The sequence below is a fragment of the Notolabrus celidotus genome, chromosome 15 (assembly GCF_009762535.1).
Source record: "Notolabrus celidotus isolate fNotCel1 chromosome 15, fNotCel1.pri, whole genome shotgun sequence".
In the NCBI taxonomy this organism is placed as follows: domain Eukaryota; kingdom Metazoa; phylum Chordata; class Actinopteri; order Labriformes; family Labridae; genus Notolabrus; species Notolabrus celidotus.
Genome location: NC_048286.1, coordinates 29501778 through 29518854, shown reverse-complemented (window position 1 = coordinate 29518854; position 17077 = coordinate 29501778). Strand labels below are relative to the sequence as shown.

At 41.2% G+C, this 17077-nt stretch overlaps 1 protein-coding gene across 13 annotated transcripts in view; it reads right to left on the bottom strand.

Moving 5' to 3' along the window:
* ctnnd2b (catenin (cadherin-associated protein), delta 2b) overlaps positions 1-17077 on the bottom strand; it is a 237275-nt gene that overhangs the window by 90275 nt on the left and 129923 nt on the right. For all 13 annotated transcript variants that reach the window (XM_034702134.1, XM_034702144.1, XM_034702136.1 and 10 more), the window contains 2 exons: positions 13666-13700; positions 10514-10627 (listed from right to left, as the gene is read on the bottom strand). In XM_034702134.1, the coding sequence (XP_034558025.1) occupies positions 10514-10627; positions 13666-13700 (149 nt within the window). The remainder of the gene's footprint in view (positions 1-10513; positions 10628-13665; positions 13701-17077) is intronic.

Below are 17077 nucleotides of genomic sequence, written 5' to 3'. Positions count from 1 at the left end.
TCAGATCAGTGGGTCAGACTCCAGCTGGACAGTCCTACAGCGACCTGCCGTCCAGCCAGCAGCTGGTCAGCCATCAAACCCGTCTGTTAGTCAGCGCTTACTCTCAGATCATGAATCAGTGACATCAAATTAACTTTTCAAACGTCTTCGATGCCTCCGAATAAATTAACGTAATGAGATGTGATGTATTTTTTTTTTTCTGGGTGCATTATCTCTGATTGCTGTGAAATTTTCACGTCTCACTTTGTGGAAACTAAACTGTGCAATCATCTATGGATGAGACTGTACAAGTGATTAACTGTAGATTCACTGTAGATGATGATAACATACACAAACATCCTGCCAAAGCTTAATGTGATAACACCCTTCATCTCTAATTTTACACGCTGCCTCAGGCTTCCTGCAGTCTTAAGATTTGCACATGGATCATTTCACTTGTTGTGTAAACATGCAAACATGCATCGACTGTGGCACACAAAACATAACAATATGTAAATCACAGAACACAAGCATCTCTGGAACATTTTTGCACACTGGATGTTTTTACATTGTTTAATGTGAGTTTCTTTCAATCATTTAAGGAGGACAGAAGCTCAAACAAGAGCCAAAACTCTTCCACCCTTCCCACCAAAGTCCTCAAACACTGTCGGTGCATCTTTGGTTAATTCACTTTGGGGATGGTAGCAAAGAGGTGCCTCACAAAAGACTTTATGAACAGATATTAAACACATTTTTTATCCAGAGTGTTTCATTGAGTATGATTTCCCAGGGTGTAACTTTGCTGTAGTGGATATTGGGAGCCTTGTTCATAAAGACTGATCATCTTTTGGGGGCTGCTAAACTTAGTGCACATGATACAAAAAGCACAAACACGGGGTTAAATGCATCTCAAAGGGCTGTGGCAGTCTGGTAGGGTGTTGGCTGTATGACTCATAGACATATAAAGAGTAGACGCCGCATTGGCTGCTGGGGCGCAAGACATACGGCCGCCATCGTGGTCCGGTCATCCTACCCGTGATCCTACCTGTAAATGTAAACTGAAGCAGCAGAGACTTCAAGATGCCAGAGCAAAGTGCTGCAAAATACCAATCATATATCACATATATCATCTATCAGAATATTTATCACTGTTAAGCCCATTATGAATATTAAAATACGCCGAACCATGTGTCCTGTATCATACCTACATGTATGAACTTTGCAGAAAAAAAAACCCTGCATGAAAATCAGTTTAGTATTCAGTGAGTAAAGATTGATTAAATGCGCTGACACTTAATTGCGCCTGCCAAACAGATTACACTAAGTGGGAGCGGGTGACCAGACTAAGATGGCGGCCCCACGGCATCGTCAGCGCCAATAGGTAGTAGCGGTCGATGCGGCCTCTACTCTTTACATGTCTATGGTATGACCACTGTGAAACATGATGACTGCAGCTTGTGTTGTCCTGGTATTCACACAGGCTGCATGCTCTTTGAGTTGTTGGTGTCAGCTTTGTCTCTCCCAAAAGTTTCCCCTAAATTAAGTCCAAAACAAACCAGCCCAACCAAAAATTTGAAAAAAGCATTGTGTTGAGAAGAGGTTACTCTCTTCATAGAGAGAAAAACACTGCCAGGTCTTTTATTTTGAAAAGCATATCAGATGTGTTACTTTGTAGCTCATACTTTGGATTCATTCTTCACATGTAGATGTAATTATTGTTGTAACAAGATCAATAAAATGTCTATCTTGGCCACAAACCAAGTGAGGCTTGTGGTGAAAATAAGTAGGCCTCCTAACCTGGAGACTTTTGGCGTATGAGACATGCATGTGAGATGCATGTCTCATGCCAGCAAAGCTCTAATCCATTTACATGCATGCCAAAATGAAAATGAAAATGAAGCTGTGCTGCAGCTGCCTCGCGCTGCATTCAAAGCCTGTGTGAAACATAATAAGTGTGTTGCAGAGGAAAGAGCGTCTCTGTGTTCATGGGGTTAAATGCATCTCAAAGGGCTGTGGCAGTCTGGTAGGGTGTTGGCTGTATGACCACTGTAGCACAAGATGGCTGCAGCTTGTGTTGTCCTGGTATTCACACAGGCATTGCTCTTTGAGTTGTTGCTGTCAGCCTTGTCTCTCCCAAAAGTTTCACCTAAATTAAGTCCAAAACCAACCGGCACAACCAAAAAACTGAACAAATCATTGTGTTGAGAAGAAGTTAGTCTCTTGAAAAGCACTGTCCAGACTTTTATTTTGAAAAGCATATCAGATGTGTTACTTTGTATCTCATACTTTGGATTCATTCTTCACATGTAGATGTAATTATTGTTGTAACAAGATCAACAAAATGTCTATCATGGCCACGAACCAAGTGAGGCTTGTGGTGAAAATAAGTAGGCCTCCTAACCTGGAGACTTTTGGCGTATGAGACACGCATGTGAGATGCATGTCTCATGCCAGCAAAGCTCTAATCCATTTACATGCATGCCAAAATGAAAATGAAGCTGTGCTGCAGCTGCCTCACGCTGCATTCAAAGCCTCTGTGAAACATAATAACTGTGTTGCAGAGGAAAGAGCATCTCTGTGTTCATGGGGTTAAATGCATCTCAAAGGGGTGTGGCAGTCTGGTAGGGTGTTGGCTGTATGGCCACTGTGGCACAAGGTGGCAGCAGCTTGTGTTGTCTTGGTATTCACACAAGCTGCATGCTCTTTGAGTTGTTGCTGTCAGCCTTGTCCCTCCCAAAAGTTTTACCAAATTAAGTCATAAACCAACCGGCCCAACCAAAAATCTGAAAAAATCATTGTGTTGAGAAGAAGTTAGTCTCTTTAAAAACACTGCCCAGGCTTTTATTTTGAAAAGCATATCAGATGTGACTTTGTATTTCATACTTTGGATTCATTCATCAGATGTAGATGTAATTATTGTTGTAACAAGATCAATAAAATGTCTATCTTGGCCATGAACCAAGTGAGGCTTGTGGTGAAAATAAGTAGGCCTCCTAACCTGGAGACTTTTGGCGTATGAGACACGCATGTGAGATGCATGTCTCATGCCAGCAAAGCTCTAATCCATTTACATACATGCCAAAATGAAAATGAAGCTGTGCTGCAGCCGCCTCACGCTGCATTCAAAGCCTCTGTGAAACATAATAACTGTGTTGCAGAGGAAAGAGCGTCTCTGTGTTCTGGTTTGAAATCAGACATTGTGTGTACGTTCAGGGCAAAATGACAAAGCATTTTCAGAGTACTTTGCAGAATGTAATCTGTAAAAATGCCTTAGTGGCTCCATAAAATTTAAAGTGAGCATAATTGAATGTTAAAGGTAAAAAGGGGAGGTGATGTGTGAGTGCCAAAAATCTCCCATCCCTCCTATTAAAGTCATAATAAAAAAGTTGATGCAGCTTTGATTCATTCATTTTTGGCAATGATATCAAAGATGAGCCTCACCAACAACTTTAATTACAGACATAATTTGTTTTAATGTTCCTTTAAACATAATTTCCTGCAGTGCAATATTGCTGCGGTAGATAGAAAGTGAACTGCCGCCACATCTGTTTGCTTTTTCTGGCAAACAACCCACTGCACTGGAAAACAACTTCACTACATTATATCAGCTCCAAATAGACCGATAAAATTCCTCGCTCTCAGTATTTGTGCTCTCAGAGGAGCTGTTGAGCTGTCCTCCATCAACAGCCTCTGTCCCTTTAATCTCCACTGATGTCACTTTTTTTTTCCGCCAGCAGTCGCAGAAACAAACCAAAGAGCATTTCTTGTTTGTGATTTTTAAACAAGAGAAGATGAAAAATCGTAAGAGTGCCAGCGGTCAACATCAACAACGCGGGACAGATAAAATCAGCAGCTGGCGGCAAATGGAGTCACTCTGGATGAGAGCGTTGGAAAATAAAGCGCAACCAAAGTGAAAAGTCACTTAAAAGCAGAACCAATGGTTTCCTGTAGGCAGTGAAGCTGGTGATTGTGAATTATTTACAATGAGATATTAAGCTAAGGGTGCGGGGTGAGTTATAGGTCAAGGCCTCTATGTCTAAAATAGGCAAATGCACACGCAGTGACACACACACATAATGCAGCTGAAGTATTTGCACTGCAGGCCGGTTTCAGATGGATTCACACAAACCAACAGATGTGTGCATGTGTGTGTGTGTGTGTGTGTGTGTGTGTGTGTGTGTGTGTGTGTGTGTGTGTGTGTGTGTGTGTGTGTGTGCGCACAAAGCCAGGGGATGTTTTCCACAGTTTTTGTTTGCCACTTTAGGTGTGTTTCGTATGGGTAGTGGAGCCTTTAGGGGGAGTGAGGGGGCTTCATAAATACATTATCAGTCAGATGGCAAACACTGAAGGCTCTACTGAATCCATCTGAGGTGAGAGAGTGTGTGTGGAGAAAGAGATGGGGATGTATTAGTGTATTAGGAAGAAAGTAATGGGGTGCCAAAAAAAGGAAGCCTCTGCCTGCGCATTTTAATATCTTTTCAGAGCCGGGTTAACACACACACGCACACACAAATACCCTGCATATACCTGCATGAATGTAATATAGTCATGGACCGTCTGACCCTGATAGACCTGCTGGGGCTCAGTAATCTCCTCCTCTGTCACACACACACGCAGAGAGTTGAGTGGCTTTTCTTCCACGTCAAGGCCATGGTTCTCTATTGACACATTTTAATATTTCATCATGGTTCTATTTTTGGAGACTCACTGCAGACATGCGCAGCCTGGAAACACACAAGTACATAAAACTGCATGCACTGTCCATGAAGACTGCAAACACGCACGGATTAACATGCACAATATTCAGCCTCAGCAGGAAAGCACGAGATCCTGCACGACTAAAGACCTATGCTCTGTCCTCAAGTGTTTGTCTTACAGGTGTGATCAAACCTAATTGTGTTTAATGTGTCTCTTTGTGTTAGTATGGACTGTCTGTGTGTTCAAGTCCAGATACTTTGGTGCAAAATGAATCTTTAAACAAACTGTTTTTTTCTTCTTGTTTTATGCTAATTTAACAAAAACAAATTGACTGTCGGCTGGCAGATGGTGACAGTTTTGCCACCCAGCGTCCTCAGTAATTTCTTAAACAATGACTCCTTGATTTTAAACAAAGGCAGACAAAGCCAGGTTTCTCTTTTCTACACAGAAACTGTTAATTTATTCCAGCTGAAAAGTCAACAGTGTGAGGCTGATAATAAGGCAGATCTTAGCTCTGTGGTCTAGTTCTTTAAATGCAAATCCTGAGAATGGTTTTCAAACATGCATATGAGAGCTGCATACTTAAAAACTGTGCTGATGCCAAAGATGTCTGATGGTCCTGGTCAAAGAGTCAGTCTTGATACATCACTGAGCACTGGGGTATCATATTCACATAATGTACTGTTGATTGTGACGGCCCTCTTGTTATTGTAGGGCCTGCTTGTTGGTTGCCTTTTCCTGGTTCTGTTTGTGGCCAGATTCCCAGGTGTGACCAGCTCTCTCTCTAATCCTTGACTGGACACTCCACATGGCAGCCATAGACTGTATAAAAAATAGACGTGACGTCACACATCTGTTCCTGTAGCGCTGTTTTGAAGCCAATCGTTGGCAGGTGCCATATTGGAAATGCCGAATACAACCAATACGATACTCCGATGTACAAGCCAACGAGGATTTTTGTTTAGTCATCTAAGTGGTCAAAACCTCATGACAATGGTGATTAATTCTCAATAGCAATTGTTAATGAATGTTCATGTCCCTAAACGCCTGGATGTATGCATTCTTGGGAATGCGATGGACAATATACAGCCAAGAGCAACCCAACGCATTGTTGGTCTAGCTTTTATTTCTGTAAAAAGGACAATACTTCTGAGCTGGAAAATTTGAAAACTGGACTGTTGCAATATACATAACTAGTTTGCAGACTTTTTGGACTTGCTATCAATGGAGAGTGCAGCATCATCTCTCAGCGACCATCACACACCAGAAGCCCTATGGACTATAATCAGGGAAACGTTTAATTGATATGCATCTAAGCTAATAGTAATCCTAATAATAATAATAATGAAAAACTGTACTAATGTTGATCCCCCCTACCCCATTAAAATCTAAATTAAAAAAAAAAAATTCTCAATAGCAATATCGACACCAGGGTCCACCTGATCATACACGTCATACTAAATCAATCTGTGTAAAGGAGTGAGCACATTTAACCTCTGCCTGGAGCAAATACATCACTTTCTGTCAGGCTGGTCTTGAGAGTCAGGAAATAATGACAGTTAGCAGGCACAGATGTGAGAGCAGCCTGAGGAGCTACTGGACCCCAAACATCTCTGATAGAGAGAAGTGGAGCAACATCCTGTCCTGCAATCCAGGCAACGGCTGCAGAGCTAAGTTGCTGATTGCTATGAAACAATTCAAACCATAAATGGTAGTTATAACAGCAACAAAGTAAAACTAAAGACATGGCTGTATCCAGTAGACGTGATATTATTTGCTCATGTGATATGATATCAAACTTAACAAGTTTTTTTGCAGCTTGTATATCCACAACGATAGTCTGGAGCTAATTGATAAGATGAAGGCCAACCAGTGGAGGCTCAATGTCCTACTCAAAGACACTTTGATTGGTGTTCAGAAGGAGATGTGCATTGAATCATTGTACCCTCTTAACCACAGCCTCCCAATAACTGCAGGGTAAGCTGGACATGCCACCTTTTTAATTATTGTATCAGTGCTTTATTTCTCTAGCCCCATGAACATCATTTTGAAGATGCACAGATACAGACATTGGAGTCTTATCAGGCCCACAGCTATGATTGGACAATCAAAGCTTTGGGGGAGGGCTTCAGTGAAAGGTCAATCAAAGCTTCATTATTTTGCTCGTTCTGCTCTCTCACTCACTTTTCGCCTTTTTTTTTTTGTCTCTCCCCCGTCTGTTCCCCGCTGGCCCCTTTTTCATTTGTTTTATTTGTCTTTTTTATCGGTTTCGTCAGGTGCTCTGTTACATAACTGTTATTTAAGCATCCAACATCAAACACAGAACTATTCCTAGGTTTTCATGCATGTGTTTGTGTCTCCAGCATTTCTGCATAAACAGCCATACTGTATGCATGCACACATACACACTTCTCTGTTTTTCTTCATGACTGATGATGATTTATGCTTCATGTGTCATTATATATGCATGTTTGTTTGTGCGCACACATCTATGAGCCTGAGCACTTGCATGTGTGTGTGTGTGTGTGCATGTTCCTGTGTATGTGTATGTGTGTGTGTGCCTCCCCTCTCTGCACTGTGAACAGCAGGCCAGCTGACACCTCAGTGAGGATGGATTAGCATATCAAACCACTGGCACGACTCTGCATGTCTCCTGACAGCGACCTCCCTCCCATGGGGTCGACTGTACAAAAGACGTGGGTATCATCCCCGGGACCAAATGAAAAAAGATGAGTGGAGCAGAGAGGCACGGGGAGATGTTCAGGAGCTCACTGAGAGCTCTTAAAAACAACTGCTTTCAACTCCTGAAGTAATACAGCGGAGCAGCTTCTGTGGAAACTTCTCTGGTAACTTTTTCCGCCCAGGTTTTTTTTAAGATGCACGAAAGCTGCACTTCCACCAGAGGTAACAGGGACTTTTAGAGTCGGGAGCTGCTCTTCAAGGGACTAAAATGTTCCCTAAATAGCAACTGTTGTCTGTGCTTTTACCCATTTCACACAGGTTGACTGAGCCAACATGCAAACTCTTCTTCCACTTATCAACACAATACCAGTGATGCAGCATTCAGACCTTGGATCTATTTATTTCCATACACTCTCCCTTGGGTTTAAAACTGGTGAAATTAAAAGCTAGTGATTCCTTATTTCATTGTAAACATTGCAACACTTTCTTTAAGGTCAACCATGAGAAATGTCCAGCACTGTAAGGCTCCAAGGTGCCTGGGGTGAATTACAGTCCCTGGTTTCTGCAGAGGAAACAAACTTTATCCCTATAAGCACAGCTAAAAACATGCATTCATGTTCTAGACTGGATACAACATGGACCGTGACATCAACACCTATTGGTTTCCAAAGGGGTGTTATGAAGCTGAATGATGGCAGTCATTACAAATGCTGACTCTAGCTGAGGAGGGCTTCGGACATCTTCCACACACCCACCTGTCTGTCTTCTCAGCCACACTTCTAATAATGCAAATTGTTGCACAAATCTTAGCATCAATATAATCATAACAAGTGAGTTATCAAAAAAAAATCATCCCCATTTTTCATTCATGTTTTCTGTTGTAATCATTTACATTCTAACTCGGGACCTAATGGAGTTTTCTTGGCTTTTAAGAACTGCAGTTTTTTTGCACTTTCAAACTGGTTCTGTTTTTCAGCACCAGAGGTTGCTTCAGGGCCTGTGTCCACTAACAGTGTTTTTCTTAGACTGTCAGCACCCAGGACCTCAATTTCTGAGCACTTCTCACCATTGTTTACTGTCACTAGGAGCTTCTACTTCCCTCAGTAGAGATTATTAAATCTGTTTTAAAATGCTCTGTATGTCTCATGTTTGTTCTTGTTCAATATAATTCTACAAAGTTAATGTAAAAACAAAACAAAACAAAACAAAAGACAGAAATTGTGTTGTAGCATTAGCAGCAGCTCTAGTTCTGAAATTATACATTTAAAAAAACCTGAGTGGTTGTTTCTCATTCAGTACGGCCCTCCAGTACTGCTGTTGAAAAAAGTTGATATCAGAAGTCTCACCCCTCCTTGATTTTGATTGGTTGACGATGGACAAGTGACAGTGACGAGGTCAAGAGTGATCCAAAAGTTAAACTATTTTCAAGGCACTGGGATTACTGTTATGACTGGTGGTCAAACATTGGTGTATATTCATAATTAATGTGGTTATATTGTTCCTGCCTGCTTGGTATGGTGCTGTTTTCCTTTGTGTGTGCCCTTTATTTTCCTTCCCTCATCATGTGCTGCAGGTATCCACTGTGGATTGGACAGAAAGCTGACTCATTTAAAAGAATGGAACACAGAACAACTCTTTGCCCTGTCTTCCTCATTTCCAACACGTCAAAAAACAGCTGGTGCTGAGGGCATTTTTGCACTTGGGACACTTAGCTTGGAAACATTGGAAGGCATTGGTAGAAAAAAAAAAGTGTTGGTGCACACAGGCCCTCATTCGTATTATGAAATGATAATGAGTCTTGGTATGGTGTAAAAGATAACCCCAATAGGTGCAAACTCTGTGAGAACTACCATCTAAATCTGCAGTTCTCCTTTCTTGCTAACAAAGCACCTCAGCATCTTTCACCCCAGTTTCTGGCTGTTAGCTTCAGCTTGGTTTGATGGCTCTCATGAGGCTATTTAAGCTGCAGCAAAGGGCTGTTAACCTGATTTATGTATGTTACCTGACAAAAAAACCTAAAATAAAACAGGCAGAATGTAGCAATTCATCCATTGAAAAGCCAAAAAGAGTTGAGTCAGAAGTTGACTTGAACAAAAAGTATTAGGTCAGTAACACTGGCACGTACTTCATTTGTTGAATTGATAAAGGCTTCAAATAAATGCTTTTGTTTCTCCAGCTCTGCAGGATGTTTGAACAGGCAACTTTTTCCTCTATCCCACATTGTTCTGCCTCCCCCCAAAAATACAAATACAAATGTTATCATAAAAGCAGAGATCATTTTTAAAATTTTATTGCAGACTCTGTTTTCAGACAGTTTAAAGCAGCTTCTGTCTTTGTCTTTGTTTTATTCTTCTTTGTTTTAAATGTCACTCTAAAGCTTTCTTTGCCTATGTAAAGCACTTTGAATTGTGTCTGTGTTTGAAATGTGCTGTATAAATAAATGTCTCCTGAAATCTCAGTGTGTGGCGGCTCAAACTTGTGAAAAGTCATCTGCAGCACAAGAAAAGGGGATTTATTTAAAGGTTCTGAAAGTATGTTTGGTACAAACTGAAGCAGATATCAAGAGCATGAAGATTCACCACGGCTTTACACACAAATAAATGTGTCACCAACATACAAGGAAATCAACAGAAAGTCTAATAAAGATGTAATCCTGCTGAGCAAACTGTGAGGGAGTGCTGAAGATTTCATGTATCACTGTTCTTATGAGCCAATCTTGTGCTTGAATTCATCTTATTTTGACGAGCAGCACTTTTGAAAATGTGATTAATCAAATGAAATATCTTTTTCATCGTTGCTAATCAGAACAAGTACCTTCTCTGATTAGCAAATGATCTCATCAGCTTGATTACATTTATTAAAATGACCTTATTGTATTATTTTACTAATTATCTAAGGACTGACCACACTCCTACTTTAATTTGATATTTCTCTCCAGTGTAATGCAGTCATGGCGTCCAGCTTTTTAGAGCATTTACCCTGTGGGTGCTCACACACTCAACAGGTTCAGGTTCATCAGCCTAGAGACCTCAGCCCTGCAAAACATTAGTACCTGCTGGTCTTTGACTACTTCAAACTGTCCTTTAGTCCCTGCATAGACAAGGAGAAATACTTCTTAACTTAACAGTCCTCTAAATCATAGCAATGCCCTTACTGTCTCCTATGGTGTCCTGCGAGTCCAAGATGCCGGACTCCTGGAGTGAACGGATGCAGGAGTCCACCAGCTCCAGGCCGGTTGTCAGCTCCTCCTCGATGTCCTTCTGTCCATCTGCATGTGCAACAAAAACAGAGAGGAGGAAAACATGACATGAGAGAAAGAACCATACACACATTAACATAAGGGTCAAACCTCTCCAGTGATTATTTTATAATAACGGTTACTGTGCACATAACACCTGCCATCAACTAGTGCAGCATTCATGGTGTATAATATGACTTTAGGCAAAGGAAAAAGGGGGCAGAGCAACAGTGTTTACTGTCTATGCAAAAATATGAATACAACTTTCAACTAATTACCTCTGTCAAAGTGAAATCACTGGCAAAGTTTTACATACTTTGTTATAGGCTCACACTCTCCCGCTAAATCAAGTTATTTTTGTTTTATCAATGAACACAGATAACACCGTTTATGCTACTGAAACTCTTTTGGGAATAACAGTACATGGCACACTAGATAACTTATTGTTACAATGCTGTAAAAAAATATGATCAGATTAAATTTAAAACCGCTCCTTCTCTACAAAACCAAAACTTCAGACGAGGTCAGAGTCTGGTTGGACTTATATGTAAAGGCTACAAATTCAAGCTATACCAGTTGACAGGAGAAGATTAATTTCAAAATGATTTTAATGTTGAAAAATAATATTTTAATAATAATAATAATACATTTTATTTAAACGCGCCTTTCTCGGCACTGAAGGACACCGCACAGATATATATGTATATACATACACACATTTACATTAAAGGAAACAAAATCAAAGTCAAAATGAAATCAATATAAACTAACAAAGTGGTAAGAAAAAATAGAAACAATAACAAAATGACAGAGCAATTGGAGTCAGACGGAGTAAGTGGTTTGGAACAGATATGTTTTGAGTTGTGATTTGAAATGGGGGAAAGAATCTGTGTTTCTGAGTTGAGGTGGCAATGAGTTCCAGAGACAGGGAGCAGAGCGGCTGAATGCTCGGCTCCCCATAGTGGTGAGACGGGTGGAGGGGACAGACAGGTGTATGGGGGAAGAGGATCTGAGGGAGCGGGAGGGAGTGGGAACATGGAGGAGGTCGGACAGATATGGGGGGGCGAGGTTGTGGATGGTCTTGAATGTCAACAGAAGGACTTTGAACTGAATGCGGAACTGAACAGGGAGCCAGTGGAGCTGTTGGAGGACAGGAGTGATGTGGTGGTTGGAGGGGGTTCGGGTAATGATCCGGGCAGCTGAATTCTGGACCAGTTGGAGTTTATGGAGGGATTTGTGAGGGAGGCCGAAGAGGAGAGAGTTGCAGTAGTCCAGACGGGAAGTGACAAGGCTGTGGACAAGGATGGCGGCTGTGTGAGGGGTGAGGGAGGGGCGGAGACGACTGATGTTACGAAGATGGAAGTAGGCAGTCCGGGTGATGTTATTGATGTGTGATTGAAAGGATAATGTGCTGTCAAGGATGACACCCAGACTCTTAACCTGGGGGGAGGGTGAGACGGAGGAGTTATCAATGGTGAGGGAGAAGCTGTTGGATTTGGATAGAGTGGATTTGGTGCCAATGAGGAGAACCTCGGTTTTATTGCTGTTTAATGTAAGGACATTTTTTTTTTTAAGTGTACAGTCAGAAAAAAAAGTAGTCCACAGTCAGTAATGCTTCCATATCATTGTATATTTATTAGCTTCCTTGTTTGGAGAAGTAATTTGAAACTCAACATTTCCATGCCTGGCTAAGGTAAACTATTAGCATGCTTATTTTTTTATAATTCCCATTAAACTGAACATTTCCATTGAAGGTAACATTAGTTTTTAATTTCATTGGATATAACTTGATGAACATATCGTCACACAATCTAGCTGACAAAGTAAAGAGCTTTCAAGACATTTGCAGCTCTGCCAGCTTGGCAGCTCAGCCTCCTGACACCAGCGCGCTGGCACCTTTGCTCAATTTTTGCTAACCTAGCTATCTTCCCACAGCTTCCCCGTTTATTGCAAATAGATCACAGTGAAATGTTGAAAAGAAAACATGAAGCCAAGGCTAAAAACCAATCTGCTAATCCAGGGACATGTTTTGGTGGTTTTAGGACTCTGGGGTGTCATGTTGTACTCAAACACCACACCGTTAGTCTGTCAGAGAGGCCGATACGAGCTCAGTGTCTTCAAGAAAGAGAAGCCTGCCAGGAGGGATAAAACCTCACAAATGGGTCTAAGGAGCAACATTAATCTCTTATCAGGATGGAGGGGGAGGGACAGTAACAGCAGAGGCCTTAGTGGGAGGATTTAGGAGGCTGATTTTTATTGACTTGGACGTACACAACCGCAGACTGATGATGTTGATGCTTCGGGTGAAACATTTCCTGTGCAGTAAGAGGCATTCCTCTGGATTTACTCTAACACACACACACACACACACACACACACACAAGCCAGAACTCATTTTTCAACCTGCTTGATCGAGAGGTGATGTTTTTTTAATGATTTGAGTGATGAAGAGATCAAAAAGTCTGACTGGAGCCAGTTAAGGGTTTCTCTTTAGGTGCAGAGAGAATTTTTCTCAGAGTTGCACAGATGGAAGTCGACCACAGCCGACACCAAAAAGGCTGCAGTATGAACAGCTTTTAACCACAAACCTTCAGTCAACTCTTTGTTGGCAGAGGTCGCCAACCGTGAACTCAGCTAATCAATCTAACCTCAACGGCTCAAACAGCTCCGCATGACTGACACAGAGAGAAAGAGAGGGATCAGCTACAAGCTCTGGAGGCGTTTCTGCAACTAAATGCTGCCAGAGTTTTCAAGCACAGAGAGGCGCGTTCATTTAACTTGTAATTCTTAATACTGTGCGACCCTATAGATGCGGTGAGGGAGCTTGAGAGATTCTTGTTACTATAAACCTTTTTTTAAATCCAGAGAGTGACTTTGATTGAGTATTTTAACCACAGTAACAATAGTTTCAGCATAGGATTGCATCAATAACTTTGCTGGTGCATGACGGGGGATTGTTTCAGTGGTCACAGGTGCAATAAGCCGAGTCAGCGGTATGCAGTGGGCTGGAAGGAAAACAATAGAGGAGCAGACAATATGCACTGAGAGCAATTAAGAGGAAATATTACCTTGGTTGTTCCAGCGAAACTTCTCATCGGCTGAACTATAAGACACAAACCAGAGAAAGATACAGAAGGTTAAAATATATACGAAAAAACAACATTGTTCTTCTTTAATGGTGCTCTTTGACTTGACATCCCTTCAAAAAAGTACATCATTATATTGAAATACATGTATAAAATCATTAAAAGCCCCAGTATGAAGAGTTTGTTCCACGTGAATCATCAGCTGAAATCTTTTATATTCATTTGCACCTTTTGTCAAGTTTCACAATCAGCTGTAGCTTCACAAATAAAAACACATGAAGTTGTATAAACTTCTTTGAGACCTTGGGCATAGACACTTTTCAAATACAAACAGACTCCCCCCCAAAAAAACACAAGCGTCAAAGAACTGAGGGCTGTTTGTTAATTTTCTTTGGGCCAAAGGAGGATTTTATCAAACAATAGCCTTGTCCCGTCAACAGAAAGATTTCAGAGAGCACAGGGGGTTCTGAGATAGACACATTTTTTCAAAGGGCAGTGAGAGGCTGCTTGGACAGAGGAAACATCAGTTCAGATTAGGCTGGAGAAAAAGTCTGAGAAGAGTAATAAAAAAGTGACAGTGTGTCAAAACAAAGCTGGAATCAGAAAGAAAAATATCCACACAGACACATGGAGCGATGTGCTGCTGTGTGAGGGCCACAGGATACACACTTCATTTCACACAGTTCCATCAGTAATGTCAGCCAACTTTTCAGTCTCAGAATAAGTTATAACAGCTTGTATCAAAGCAACTGATGAGAGAAAGTTTGTTTCTTTGGCGGTAAGACGAGACAGAGCGGCAATTTGATAAGGGTTGTTAGTACAATTGAATTTAGGCTGTCATCGTTCACTGTGTGGAGGAATCCTTTTGAGGGAAAGATGGCAAAAAAAAAGATTAATGTTGTGACTGCACACAAGCGTTTGGTTTTAGTAACATAACCTCACAACACAATCTGTCTCTACATATTTCAGGATTGAAGAAAACAGCCACTCGAGACAGCCGTGAAGGGGTGCCCCGAAACAGAAGCTAAAGGGTTCCTAGAAACAGATGCTCAACAGACACATATGAATTATAAAGGCCAAACCACGGCCATGATGAGGCACAAGCAAGGGGTGATATGTGATTGGACATTCATGGAATTACATATCTAGCTTGGTTGACAAAATCTTCTATTACATTATGTTACATGACTAAAATATAGAATAGAATAGAATAGAATAGAATAGAATAGAATAGAATAGAATAGAATAGAATGTACTTTATTCCTCCCCCAAGGGTGAAATTCAGTTGTCTGGCAGATACAATTATAAAAATCACATAAAACAAGTAATTCAGATGTCTGTCAGCTCATCTCCCATTGGCTAGGGAGTTATGAAGCCTAATGGCTTCAGGGATGAATGATTTTGACCTTTTTTATTGTTTTTTAGGTTTTTTTGAGTGCATTTTTGCCTTTCCTCGATAGGACAGCTGAATAGAGACAGGAAATGTGGAAGAAGCGGGGGAACGAGATGCAGCAAAGGGTTGTAGCCAGGAGTTGAGCTGGAAACCGCTACAACAAGGACTGTAGCTTCTGCACATGAGGCATGCACTTTAACCTCTAAGCCAAATTGCCCCAACATTAAACATTTTTGTAAACCGTCTATAGCTCAGGGCTTCTGATACATTTAAAGACTGCACAGCTTTTGCGGTTTCTGAACCTCAAAACACTCCAGGGGTCGTGTCTTTTCTCAACTGTGCTGCAGAGCAAATGGCTCATCTAGGGCAAATCTTTTATGTGGACACGCTGCTCTTGCTAGCTGGCTTCAGGGAGGAGTCATAAACTCTGACACTTCACATCTATCGAGTCTAGACTTCACAATAAACTGGAAAAGGTGTCCCCTCCTCATCCAGCTCATCATCTGTATGAGGATAAAGTTGGACTCAGGAGTCAGGATGAGAGAGCAGCACTGTGGACAGAGAGGGGTGTGTTTGGGCCTGAGAATCATGGGTGCATTAATATGCTTGGTGAATTGGACCGTGAGACAAAGCAGATAATTATGGTCACTGATACTCAATCCATGGCGGTATTAGCGACCGCAATCCATTCCGAGGGAATTTAACCTCACCATCTTTTTAATGGCATGTCATTTTATAAACGTGGTATTTATGTGAATCACCATCCATCTTTAAATGATGTATTATAACTTCAAATTGAACTAATTCGTAAACTGTATGCATACACACAATGTTTTAGAATGAGTAGAATCACTGCCACTGTTAACCTACTTTGCTGTGACTTTGCTTGTGTGACACCCAGAGCATTTCTGGGATTTAAACAAATATTATTGAACTGTAACACATACTGTTTGGTTTTATTTGAACTAGAGTTACCTCTGGTACTGAGAACATGTTTAATTATCTTACTGGATTGTTGCCATATGCTGCAGCTTTCCACTCAGACACAGACACACTGTTTACTATGATACTCATAGTGACCAAAGATTGGGGGAGCACCCTTTTTGCATCTCCCTTCCTCATTTCTAACTTATTTATGCATCACTAGCTGTAACATGCCTTGATACAAATCCAGAACTTTAAGCAGCCCATATTTTAATTATTTTAGAAGGAGAGGCAGTTGGCTTCATTTCAGAGTAACCAGGTGCTGTTAATAGTTAATCAGGGTGTTTCCTCCATTCTCTCTGACATATGTTCAATACTGTTTACTTCTATTTTTGATCATTCCTCTGCTGCAGGCTTTACTCCTCCTCACTCTGTTTACATCAGGAGTCGCCATTACTCCTCTAAATCATTTGACTATTGCATTCTTGTAAAACTGACTGATTGAGTTTCTAAAGCAGCTAACAGCCTCTGAGTCCTCATACTTCTTTTCCTCGCCGTCTTTTCTTACAGTATGTTTGCTATGAGTTCAGGTCTGGTATGACGCAATCTAGAAGACGAAACCTGCAACCATAGGTCGGCGGTATGAATCATCAGTCTGTCCCAGGCTGACTCATGTTTTTCATCTGATCCCAAAGTTTTCATGCATCAGCAGCGTCAGAGAGAAAAAAAGAGGAGGAAAAGTCTGAAAACTTTGCAAAGTCTAAAAATGATGGATGTGCTCTTCTGTCATAAGGCGGTTTAACTGCAGCAGAACGACCCTCATTAACTCAAGCTGTTGAATAACCAGTGAAAACACTGAATGAAGCAGTCTCGTGTGAAAATGTGTTTGGCATAATTCAGCTGAAAAGAGGTCATGGAGGCTGAGAGCTGAGCTGTCACTACTTTGTTTATTTATTTACACACTAACCGACTGACTAACATCTTTCAAATCCTGTTAAATGATGACACAGCTGAGACATGGTATCTATTTTCCTAGAAGGAACTGATATTCAAAGTGCAACAGTGAACAGTCAGATC